Here is a 13,198-nt window from a genome sequence, read left to right on the forward strand (position 1 = left end):
AATTAACATACCTGTACCATCATTAGTGGATCTAATGAGCACACCTGTACCATTATCAACAGCTCCAATGAGCACACCTGTACCATTATCAACCGATCCAATGAGCACACCTGTACCATTATCAACCGATCCAATGAGTACACCTGTATCATTATCAACCGATCCAATGAGCACACCTGTACCATTATCAACCAACCCAATGAGCACACCTGTACCATTACCAACAGATCCAATAAGGACATCAGCAACATTAGCAACAGATCCAAGAGCACACTTGTACCATATCAAGAGATCCAATGAGCACACCTGTAACAACACCAGCCTCAGCAGTTATTACAAATATCCATTTAGCATTATAAGACTGCACTGACGGCAAGGCCACAGTGTCAGAACAGAGTTCAATTTCATCCGATAGGCAAACCTAGTGTTTAATTTTCACTGCACTTTTTAAAGATCTCTATGAAGTGTCGTACAGATATATTCAGTACCCGCCAACTACCATTTTCCCCTCAAGATAGGAAATAAAGAATGCATAAAATCCAAACATCAAGCTTGTCAAAATTTTGTTAGAAAACATTTAAAGATTTGCTTTAAATGTTTATGTAAAGACAGTGCAGAATTTTATATGCACATCACCTGTGCTGTACGTACAAAGTGAGAGACTCCACTACAAAAGGAAGGTGGCTTCTTCTGGCCCGAAGCACAATTCCTGTGGCAATTCAGAAAACCCATATCACATTTAAACAGGCAACAAAGGACACCGAGGGTAGGAAAGAGGACAGAATTTAACATTACACAACAGACAAGTCCTACAGAGAAAAGTAACTTTGCATTTCTTTCCAAGTGAGTGTGATTGCAGCTACCATCAAATATTTTAAACTTACGTAGAAAGAGGATTATTGAAACAGCTTTATCCTGACCTACATTTGGAATAGATGAAGAACAGTTTAGAGTTCAGGGTGAGTGGGCAGCAAGAACTTAGGGAAGCTGAGCGTCCTCTACATAGGGAGAGGGTGACTACACACAAGTTCAGCCCTTCTCCAAGGATGCTCAGCTCACCTTCACCTGCCAACCTGATTGGGCTTCCTCCACAGCTTGTGGGTCCCCTCTGGCTCGCAGATCTACCTGTAGTGATGCTGGTCAGCAGCAACCTGCTCACTAAATGCCAGTCAAGAAGGGACTGTCCAATGTCCGGGGTCCTACTGCTCGAGACCCTGTAAAACTTAAAGAAGCTGACCAACGTGACTGACTCAGAACCATCTGCCCTCAGCTTCCAACGATCTAAGCCTACACCAAATGAGAAAGCTTTCTTACACAGAAATGTAAGAAACTGGAAAGAGAGTGGTGGGAAGAATGAGGGGGAAGGGCAAGGGAGAAGAAAACCATGAATGAGAAGAAGCCAGCACCGGAGGCTGGGTTTCTGACAGCCCGGCATTTGTTTCTACCAGTCCGCTTTAATGGATTCCAGGTGTCTGCTGGGCAAACCTCCCTGCCGTTCTCACTGGAAGGTCACGAGAGGAAAACCTATCTTTTCCCTCCCAGGGCTGTGGCTCCATGCGTTGGGGCCCAGCTACCCCTCCCGCTTTTGATCCTCAGCCTTAGGCTGCAGTTTAAAAGAGGAAAAGGCCAGTTGCATTTGGAGCCCCACAGTGCATCTTGGTACACAGAGCAATGAAACTGACTGGTTCATTTCAGGGCGACAGAGCTTTTTCTTTTTTTTTTCCACCTCTTTATTTAGGTGTTTTATATTATTTTACAAATACACCCTAAGATGTCAGAAGCTTGTCATCTATAAGCAAGGATTTAATAATCTGTTGTAGAAGGGGAAAAAAAGTACAACTACTTCTCTGTCCAAAAGTTCAACTTTTGTTCTTTCCCAGCCCAGTTCTCCCGAACCCCTGTAGCCAACTGGCTCCAACACAAGAGTGAAGTCATTTCTTTCCTCTGTGATTTATTTTCTGTCTCATGATAAAGAAGAAAAATACTATAAGGCAAGGGAGAGGGATTCACAACAAATTCTCCTCAAAAACCCGACTCCGGAGCACCAGAGTGATTAAAATGGAATATTGTGCACCCAAGGCTTGCCAGTGTTGCCGTGTGACATCTTCCTGTATAACACAAATAGTAAACGTTTAGCAAAACCAAGTGCCAAGTCTATAATCTCAAGAGTTTTCTGTGCATTGCTTTGTCCCCATCATGAACCATCATGGCTGCAGAGAGACATCTACATTATACAGATGAAAAGCCATGTTTACAGCAGCTATAAAATCGGCCAGAGGACATGTGGCTAATTACAAACAGCAGCGCCAGGGCAGAGGACAGATCTCCTCCAAGATGAATGTGGCAGGCCCGTTTTCCCTGGTTGACAAGGAAACCCCCCCAAATCTCACTCCTGGGAAATGCACACTGGATGCTTCCCAGCTATCGATGTCAACTTGAGTAAATCCGTCCGTTACAATCACATCTTAAATCTCTTTTCAATGCATCCATCTCCACGTATGATTAAGTGGAACATGGTAAACTCACACTTTTCTGAAGCAACTAGACAATGGTGGACTCCAATAAGCAAGTGAGCCTTTTGTCTGATTCGCTTCAAGTTCTAGATCACCAGATACTTATAACTGAACAGATCAAGGTCAGAGCAATTCATCAGCCTAAGACTTAATGAGACACATGACACGAAGGGATGCCACCTGGCAGACAAGCATGATGTCATTTCATTTTCTATCATACGAAAAAGTCTACTAAAGAATTCAACGAGCCCAGGGAAAAACATGGCTGACTAAAACATGCATCTGTTCCATTCTTCCTCCTCCGTCCCTGTAAGTTTTAGTGAAATTTGCTCAGGGCAGCCTCCATGAAGGGAACCTATGCATGCACCAAACAACATAGTTCCTGTTCTCCACCCAGTGCTGACTGAAAAGCATCAACACAGCTCATCAAAGGATGAGCTGTCAAAGGATGTTTATGAGAGTACTGAGTCTTTGTGAAAATCTAGAAGGTTCTTTGTGATCTCTGGGTCAGGAATAATTGTTCTTTTACAGAGCAACTGACCTGATTTTTATATTCATGGACACTCTAAACTTCAAAACTAAGGAAGCCTATCATCTTGTTGCCAAACAAATAAATAAAACAAATCAATCTCAGGGTCCTCTTGTGAGTCACTCATGGTCACGGTGTGACACGTCTTAGTGATTCTTATTCCTCTCCCAGTCCGTTTCCCAGCTCTTCACTGTCATCTCCCTCAGCTACCTTCAGTTGGAATCTTGTATTATGTTTCTTTAACTTGGGCAAAAAGTTGTGGAGGTGAAGGCACAGCACAGGCGAGCACAAGTAAACAAACAAAAACGCACATACATTAAGGAACTTTTAAGAAAGATAGAGTAATATGTGCTAACCCTAAAGTCTCTCTGAATTGATCTTTATGGAAATCCATGTAAAATTTCTATGAAACACTTTTTAAAGTATTATTTTCTTGGCTTGAATTTAAATTTTTGATGGAAAAAAAATTATTTTATGTATAGTACTTCTATGGCTCTTAAATCATATTTTGTTTAAATTTGTGTGTATGTGTGTGCATATATGTCCATGTCTTGGCATACATGTGGAGGTATAGGACAACTTGTGAGAATCAGTTCTCTCCAACCATATGGATTTCAGAGTTCAGGTCATCGGACTTGGTGAAAACACACTGACCTCTGAGCCATCTCAAAGGCTCGAAATAACTTATTTTAATTAATCAAGTTTATGAAGTAAGATACACACAACCTTGCCATTAACGAAACCAAGAAAACAGGAAAGACTTCCTGGGAAGGATGTGGTTGCCTACACACAGGCAGAGAGAACACACAAGCAAGCGCATCTTCCTGTGGTGCCCAGATATAGAGACCCATAGAATTATACACATTTCTCAACCACCCTGCCATTGACAGACTTTCAGATTCCCTTTCCTTGGTATAGGTGGTAAAAACATTACAGCTACATCACATTTTCAGTTTAACTTTTCTTTCACAGTGGCTGCAGAGACCGAATTCTTGTTTACAGTTGTAAACAGTTTTGAGATAGGTTTTCTCTGTGTAGCCCTGGCTACTCTGGAACTTGCTCTGAAGACCAGGTTGGCCTTAGACTCAGATCTGTCCAAATCTGCTTTCCAAGTGCTAGGACTAAAGGTGAGTGCCACCATAGCTGAAATTTTAAAGTCACTCTATGGATGTGAACCTTTAAATCTCTTTACTAACATACAATGGATTCAATAAATATGATAGTTCATGTTGTCAGTTTAACAGGCTCAACAAGATGAGCCTCTGGACAGCTTGTGAGGGATTCTCTTGTTTAGGTTCACTGACACGGGAAGACCTACCTTTAAAAGTAGTGGTACCATTATGGACGAAGATTCAAGATTGAATACAAGGGAAGAGGCTAGCTGATCATGGGCACCCATCATCCATGATCAGCTGCTGGTTTCCTGACTTCCTCATCATGATGAGCTGTACCCTCAGACTGTGAGTCAAAGTAAACTCTTCCTTCACATTGCTGCTTGCCAGGCATTTCATCACACAAAGAGGAAAGTACCACAGCTTTAACACCGAACCAATGACACCCCGTTATTATTTTCCCTCAAGTCCTCTGTCACAGCCTTACCACTAGGTTCTTGCACACAGAAAGGATCCTGGAGGTCAAATGCTGCCTGTTTTAAAGGAGCAGTGTCAAAGGCAAATGGAGAACAATTTGAATAAAGGTGATAAAAATCTCTGAACAAAAAAGAACTATTTTCTTCTTAAAAACCTATAAATAACTATTATACACCAATCAGGGCCTACGTCCTAGGTGAAAACAGCAAAGGCAATAATTACCAGCTGTCATTATTCTTCCAGCCTTATTACATGACAAGAATTTTCAGAGGACCATGTACTGGCTACCTCACTTAATCCTACTAATGACCCTGCACAGTAGACACGCTACTGCTGTAATGTTACACGCCAGGGTTGCTAAGGCTCAAACTGAGAAGTTTATCTGAAGCGATACAGAGCTCAGGATGTGGGCAGAATGACTCCAGAGTTGGCCCCTTTACACTGCTGCTCCCATAAGTCATGAATAAAAACCTTACTGCATTATCCGCATGCTCAGAAGCACCCACTGTAAGATTCCTCATCCTAGGAACAAACTAAAAAACTGCTGGGCCATTTCTTCAACCCTGCATCCACATCACTAGCCCAGTAGATGCTCAAAGTGTCAGTTGATTAGGTGAAAAAAATATAATTTAGTCAGTTTTCAAAAGAAATGTTCTTCAAGGAAAATGGAAAATATATTCTACATATGAAGCCATTGTAGGAATTTTTAATTCTGTGATATTTATTATTGATTTTTAAATACAGCCAGTCTTTATTTTTCTGCAATGGATAGATGCATACTATATCCAAACTAAGACAATGATAACTTTCACAGTATACTTTTTGTATATAATGAAGAATAGAATTAAACTGAGCAATTTAAGGAAAGGTAGCTGGAATATAAAAATATTTAGTCATATTTTAACTTGCATAAAATGATGATGTTCAACCACACACCCAAATGAATGTATAAAAGTCTAGGTTTGAATGCGGCTATTTGTAAGTAGCCAACATTTCTATAAGAGCGTTAAAAATCACAAGAAAGGGATCCATTATCTAGAACTAATACTCAGATATCAAAGTTCACTTTCAATTTCTAACCCCAGCTTAGCCTGATCAAGAGAAAGCAGTCCTACTAAATGACAGACTGGCTTTGGTCACCAGGTAACAGCACAGTTAGTTAGGAGATCTCTTCCCAACTCTGCCAATCGGTAAATCGGTACTTGGAGAGACTATGTGAATGCTAAAATTTGTACTTGAAATTATTTATTTTCTTTCTTTTGTCAGAGAAGGTATTTAATCCTAGTGACAGTGTCCACTCATTAAATACAGACACCCAGATGGGTATACTATGAAATTGTACTGGTCTTGTACAATTTTACTAACACTGTTATATTTGTGTTTAAAAATTTCAATACAAAGACATTTTTTAATCTCTTAGTCTGTTGTGTGATGAAACAGGCTTTTTGCCTGTTTTTCTGGGGCATTTCACAAGCACCAGCATCTAAGGAAAACACGAAGGCTATAATAGAGCTAACAGATACAAAAAGGGATTGCTTTTAGTTCTACCTAGTATAACATTAAGTTACTGTCCCATTTGATAACGTCATCTTGTTGCTCCGATTATCAGGCGAGTTCTCATACATATTTCATTTTCTTTCTTGGTGTCAGAACTGGAATGCAGTCTGATGCAGGTGACTCTAGGTCAGAACACATGACACACACAGCTAAGGTCTATGTTTGGGACAAGTCACATCAAAAGGCTTGGTCCAACTTAAAATATCATAAGCTTCAGAATGACTACATGTATTTATAGAATAACTACATACTTTTACAAATTATGATACCACCGTTCTTTCATAGTTCTGTCCACTACGAGATGTCAGACAGTTATCATAGGGCTGCAATTGCTACTCCTCTTCTGTCGCACCAAGATGTGTTTCATGTAAGATGCACTCACCCACGGGACTGCTACATATGTCCCTATGCCTTTAAAACCAGTCCTCTCCAAGCCTACGACAAGTGGCAGCTTACACAGTTTTAGGACCATGTTTCATACAATTTGTAAGCATTTTTAGTAACTGAGATGTGAATATGTATTAAGCTAGAGTTTGGGAAAAAATACCTACGGAATCCCGAGTTTAGTCAGCTCAAACCTTATCTTTTAAAAAGCAGATAGATAGAAACATGAATTATAAACAAATTTAAGTAACCAAAAGGAAACGGGAAGTTGGCTCTTGAATCTTAAACTCCTGAAAGGTAAACCATGAGATAAGTGGAATTCTTCACACGTGTGTACCGTAGCACTCGCTTTCCCACAGGATTGGGCCCTCTGCTGACTCTTAAATAGAATCTTGTTTATAAATTGCCAGTCAATCCCATCACAATGACTTTTATCTCTTTATTATCATAAAGTGCACATAAATGCTAATTGGCTGAAAGGCCTTATAGGCAAAACATTTCAGTCAATTTGAGGTGTCAATCAAAAGCCCAACACAAAACAATAAGAAACAGTCATGTATCATGTAAGCGAAGTTCTGCTCCAAGAAAGAGCATGCGCAGGATCACAACCACGCTGAAAAGTCCTTGTGCCTAGTGACCCTGTAGCCACCCTAACATCAGCACAAAGTGCTCTTTGCTCACATGTTCATAAGGCTGCTGGTGTAAAGAAGCCTACAACACTGTCAATCATATAAAAGTTAGCACATATAGCTGTCTATAGGGCACAATGTCCGATAAGCAACTATGATACTGATTTATGGGTTTATGAAATATGATTCATTGTTATTTTAGAGAGTACTCCTTCCACTTACATACAAAACTAACCATGGACATGCATACTGTGTTATGTAGGCAGCAGCCTCCTAGGTTTAACATATATCTTGCGCTTGAATTCATTTTACACTATTTGCTCATCCTGGCCCTAAAAGCAATAAGCTACATCCTATATAAATGACACCTAGGTTTATGTAAATATATTCCATGATAGTCACGCAAGGTCAAAAAAATCACTTAGTGATGCATTTCTCAGAATATTACTCCATGCGTAACTGTAAATGTATGTTAAACAATGCAGAAAGAACTCTCAGTTATTAACACGATACTAGTTGCTCAATTCTGCAACCCCCACCCAGTACACCTTTGGTTACGCTGCCTTTCAACATGCTCCTTCTAAATTGAAACATGTTAGGTCTTTGGAAACGGTTAGATATCCTTGCTTCCCTCCTTTCTTAAATTGAGACAGAAGCTCAAGTATCAAAAGACCAGCCTCACATTCACTGCACAGCTAAAGATGACCTTGACTTTCCACTCCTCTATCTCCATCTCTTCTGTTGGATTTAAGAGCATGAGACACCACCCCTGGCTTACTTGGTGGCAGGACCAACCCCAGGACTTCATACACATGCATGCTAGGCAGTCATCCTACTACCAGAACTAGATCCTTACCACTTGAATCATTCCTCTAAGCGACAAGGTTAACACAGTAAGAAGGAAAAGACAAAAATCTACCAACTAGGCTGCGCTGCCATCCTTTCCATGTAGTCTTTGGCCATGTCTCGGGCTTCAATGTTCTCAGGATACAGCACACAGAACATTGCCAAGGCACCCAGGTTATTCCCGTAGATCTCATTCCAGCGAGCACTGTACTCCTTGTGATCCCAGGGAGGGAGGTACTCCAGGGGGTTAGACAGCATGGTGTGCACTGCCTCCGTGAGCCGAGCGGCGATGTGCTCATGGGAACTGGCAGCCCTTAGTTGGAGCTCTGCCACCTCTCTCCTGGAGAAGTACAACATCGGGTGGCTGTCGTAGTTGGCATTGGTGAAGGGAATCATAACTTCCGGGTTCTCGTCGGTAACGTAGGCTGACACAAAGCAAAGCAAATATATGAAAAACACACTGGGGGCACCCCGTGTGTGAGTCCTCATCGTGACATCAGATCTCCAAAGCTCCAAGGCAGCCAAACCATCTTCGAACAATCCTACGGGAGACACACAAGATAGAGTATGTCAGTAACGCCTGGTAAAAGTGCACAGCAGACAGCTATCTAACTTCCTCTAAACATTGGGAAAGTAATCTTATGAATTTTTAACATGCAGCAAAAAGTTAAATTAGGGAGAAACTTGCTAGAACCCAGTGAGGTATGATTTTATAGACATAAGCACACTCTAGCAGATGGAATTCATCAAGAAAACACAACTATGGACTTATGGGGAAGGGAAAAATACGATGTTTTTCTCATAAATTATCAGGAAGAAAAGTTGAGATTTTTATGGTATTTTAGACATTAATACATAAACCACATAACCAAAAGGCTGTGGTAAACCATCTGTCTTCTGGAAATCTGAGAAGGCATTGAGAAATGGGGAAAATCCTGTGTTTCTTAATCCAGCCTCCTTCGCCACAATGATGTCCCTCATCTTTACATTTTACACTCTGAATTAGGCATTGGGATCGGCATGTCTGTCTGTGGGAGCCTGTGTGGACAAAAAGGTTTGAGCAAGATTGACCATTCTCTTTGTGGCGGAAGAAGGTGAGCTAGAGAAGACAGAAGAATCTGCCCACAGCTCCCTGGACTGACGTCAGCTCCCCCAAAGTCCAGACTCGGGGCTCTGGGACTGGGAAGTTGGCATGCCTTCATTCAGAAAAGAAAATCTTGGTGTGGAAAGACTGGATGACTAGTGAATGCTCTTTTCCCTCATTATTTTCAACCTCTGTATGATTTTTCATTTTGCATATAGGATTTTGGTGCCACTCAGGAAGTTAGATAATTGAAACAGGCTCACATATTTCCTTATCTAGTTGTTCTCCTTTATAGCGCTTTCTTCCCCCAGGTGGCATATTTGTGCACTAGCAAAAAGAACAACCTTCAAACAAGCACACACACGCACAAAGGAAAAAAGACACACACACATACACACACATACACACCCTCACCATTGTCTACGTCCCACATCTGGGATAAAGCAGGCAAAAAATCCCTCAGAGAAAAAGTCAGGGAATTCCTAAAATTCTTATGAGGGGAAAGGTTAGAGAAAGCAGGCCAGAAAAAAAAAAGTTTTACGTAAATAATGAACAGTGGTTTTCAATTATTAAAAGGAAAAGCTGATGGTGAACCCAAGTGATTTTTTTTTCCAAGGAAAAATGGCCTCATCCCAGACAGATGAGAGAAAAATAAAAATGTGATACCAAATTCAATCCACATTCTCAACTTGCTCCATCTCCCACGGAGCAGAGCATGGCATCGTTTGTGGCTTTCTTATTTTGGTATTTTTTATTCTTTAGTGTTCTTAGAATATAAATACATATATGAGAAAACGTAATGGCAGTGGTTTGATGATGCATTTTAAGTTCAAGAACAGAATTTCTGATGAATAAAAGAAACCATGAATACAGTCACACTAAATCAGATCTATGAAAGAGAAATAATTCCTGGGCTCTGGCAGTATTATGTCTAGCACCCAATGCTTGGAGGTGGCTGGCTAGATCCTTCAAGGTCAGAAGACCCAGCCAAAAGAAACAGTCTTTTGTGGTTACACAGAGGAGGGTGTAGTCTCTGGCAGCGCAGAAATGACTGGAGTAAAAGAATGCTCATCCCATTCCCCCATCCCCACCAGGGGATTGCCTTTTGCTTCCCTCAAGAGAACAATACTGCTAGCATTTTTTTAAAGCACGTGTGTGTATGAACCTTCAAAATCAAGACAGGATGCTGTCATCAGTGCAATTAGCACAGTGGGGAAATCAGGCATCCCGGGTGAGGACAGGTTGGAAGCTCTTTTTTAATTGGCCCCATATGCACACAGTTCCGATTCTCTCAAAGGCTGGGTTTTTCAGAACATGGTACAGCATGAATGGGGTGACTCAGGCTACTGGGGAAAGGGAAAGATTATGTAGAGACAAGAATTTTTCCATCTCAAGTTTTGGTACAAACATTCCCCCAACATGACAAAGCCTGGTCGGTTTTATTTGCTGTTTCCTCTTCCCGACTCCATACCACATACTACCTTACCTACCCAGGCAGTTCACTGAGATAGCAGAGGCTATTTATTCTAGAGTCCTGAAAGATGGTGGGTGGACATATCCTACTCAACCAAACTCATCCTGTGACCCCAGCCACTTTTGCCACAATGCCTCCAGCTATACCAGACTTGCCTGCATCTGCCCAAACAATAAAAGAGGTTCCAGAAACAGACAGAGCCCAATCAAGACTGGATGTTATCTCCTTCTGTCAACTATTTTGAAAGGTTCCTCAGGTACTTCTCATTCATCAGACAACAGAAGAGCAGAAAGGCTGGGATTTGCTACACTTTAAAGCCTGCTGGGAAAATCACTCAGGCCAGTACAGAACCCACAGACATCTGCACAAAACACATCAGCGGATGGGCTAAGGAGCAAGGGCCTGGCATTTACCGGCCACAAATTACACGTTGCCTTCCTAATGTCTCACACTATGTGCCGAGTTCCCACCATTCTCCCAGCTAACAAGACCTTCCTTTACCTACCCACAGCTACTCCTAGGCTGGCACAAACGAACAGGCTAGCTGGGTTCAGCTGTCTACACACCTAGTCTCCCAGAAGCGGGGAATGCTCTCTGCACATGTGGAGCTCAGCACTGAATCTGGCGCCTGAATATTCAGACGCCACCTCAGAACTAAATTCCAGCTTGGGAGTTGGTAAAATCTCACCACTAAAATGAGCAAGCAGAAATCCTGTTCTTCCTTATATGAAGCCGAGGCAAGTTTAAAACTTTCCAGAAGGAAAGAAGGAGAGAGAGAGAGAGAGAGAGAGAGAGAGAGAGAGAGAGAGAGAGAGAGAGAGAGAAAGTTCTCAACAGGAAAGTAATAGGAGAAAAGACCCAGGTCTAGAAACTTTAGTAACCTAAATGTGATGTTTTAAAACAAAATGAAACAGAAGTGTGCCTCAAATTTGCTTTAACCTACAGGACACCTGGTTCCCATTCATCAGTTGTAAATGTCTAGCAAATTCTAGCAAACAAAATCCCATTTCCAATCCTTGGATTTTTTCCATCAGCGGTCCACCCTAGCCACCCTGTGTGAACACTTTAAAAGAAAGGCGCGCTTTCCAACATCATTTAAAGCGGACCCACAGCAGGCATGTTGTAGACCAATTCCACGTGCTTATGTCAATAGACATTAGGAAAGGCTGCAACCACCACAGCATATCTGGGCCACATAGTCAAGTCTCAGAGTTTAAAAACAAAACAACCCGAGATGAACACAGAAGAGATGTTGACTGTGGTATCTGTCACGGTGGCACCTTAATGAACACTTTGGGAGACACTGAGGATGCTCAGTGAGACAATGGCTTAGGAAAAGCAGTAATGTGCTTAGAACTTTCACTCTCCCATTACCCCTCTCCCCTATCCTCCAACGCACAGAAACAAGTCTGGACTTGGAGACATCTAGAGACGATCTGTCAAGAGATCCCCACCCTAGCTCACTGTTGCAGAGACAGCAGAGCTCTGATTGTTCACTGGAACCTCTGGCCTAGTTCAAGAACATGGCATTTTAATTTGGCAAAATGACTAGACACACTTAGCAGCTGAGCCTGTAAAGGCATCGCTTACTCAGAATTCCATCCTCAGGGTGTTTCTGAAGGGTCTCGTGAGTCTAATTTTCTTGCTTTTTTTTCCTCTTCTCCACGAAGTCCACTGCCTTGCAGAATTCAGCTGTCTTCCTCATTCTTTTCTTCCCACACAACACACATCGCTAAAGCATTCCTATGTCTTTGCTTACTCAGTAGATACACTGTAGTAATTTAAGAATCACTGTTACTACAAGATACTTCAGATAGCACTGGGATGCCAGCCACCAGCTGCAGCCCAGTTCAGTATCATGCTCAAGCCCAGCCAGTTATAATTATCTTAGGCAGATCTTCACAATGCCACACAGCCCAAATCTTTCTGCTGAATCCTGGTTCCAATAATCCACCCCAGCTGCTATGACTGCTAACACAGAAACTGTGCTGCTGGGATCGAAATGACTTTCCCATATCGGATCTTTAACATTACAATAACAATGTGGCAAAGAAGCATCGTTTGCCTCCATAAGGGAATACATTCCAGAAGGAGAACTAGAATTTAAACCCTAAACCAAGGTTTTTGCTGTTTTGTTTTTTTTTTAACCGAACAGATTTTTCAAAGCATTTTAAATCGGAAGCTTCACTTCTGCTAACTTTACATAAAGCATGGAAGGAATGTTGTGAAGAACCGGGAACCAAGCAGTGAGCGACTGGGACTACGGAGAGAATGAAACGCATGGTACCCCATGGTACCCCAAAAGCCCTTTCAACTTCTCGTGCTTTGGAAAAGGCCGAGTATAGTTGACAGAACAAAAAAACGGCCCCGAAGAAAGTGAAACATGGCCCAAATGAAAATGGATTAAAACCCCTCTTAGGTGCCAAACCTCTTAGGGGCACAGCACAGTGATTAACTGTGGAGACTGGGGACTTGTGTAGACACCAGGGCAAATGCCCACTGTGCTGTCTGCTGGTTTGGATCAGCTGACTTGATTCTCAAAGCCTCCATTCCCTCCTTTACAGGGTGGTACCTATTTCATGGGGTGATTACG

The 13,198-nt window shown here is 41.9% G+C and overlaps 1 protein-coding gene across 3 annotated transcripts in view; it reads right to left on the reverse strand.

The window, feature by feature from the left end:
• Positions 1 to 13,198, reverse strand: part of Dse (dermatan sulfate epimerase) — a 62,390-nt gene that overhangs the window by 22,166 nt on the left and 27,026 nt on the right. For 2 of the 3 annotated variants that reach the window (XM_057763157.1, XM_057763156.1), the window contains exon 2: positions 8,121 to 8,589. In XM_057763157.1, coding sequence (XP_057619140.1) covers positions 8,121 to 8,536 — 416 coding nt within the window. In that variant the 5' untranslated portion in view covers positions 8,537 to 8,589. Of the gene's footprint in view, positions 1 to 8,120; positions 8,590 to 13,198 lie in introns of those variants that run through there. The other variant, XM_057763158.1, reaches the window with a different exon arrangement.

Source organism: Chionomys nivalis, chromosome 2 (genome assembly GCF_950005125.1).
Source record: "Chionomys nivalis chromosome 2, mChiNiv1.1, whole genome shotgun sequence".
In the NCBI taxonomy this organism is placed as follows: domain Eukaryota; kingdom Metazoa; phylum Chordata; class Mammalia; order Rodentia; family Cricetidae; genus Chionomys; species Chionomys nivalis.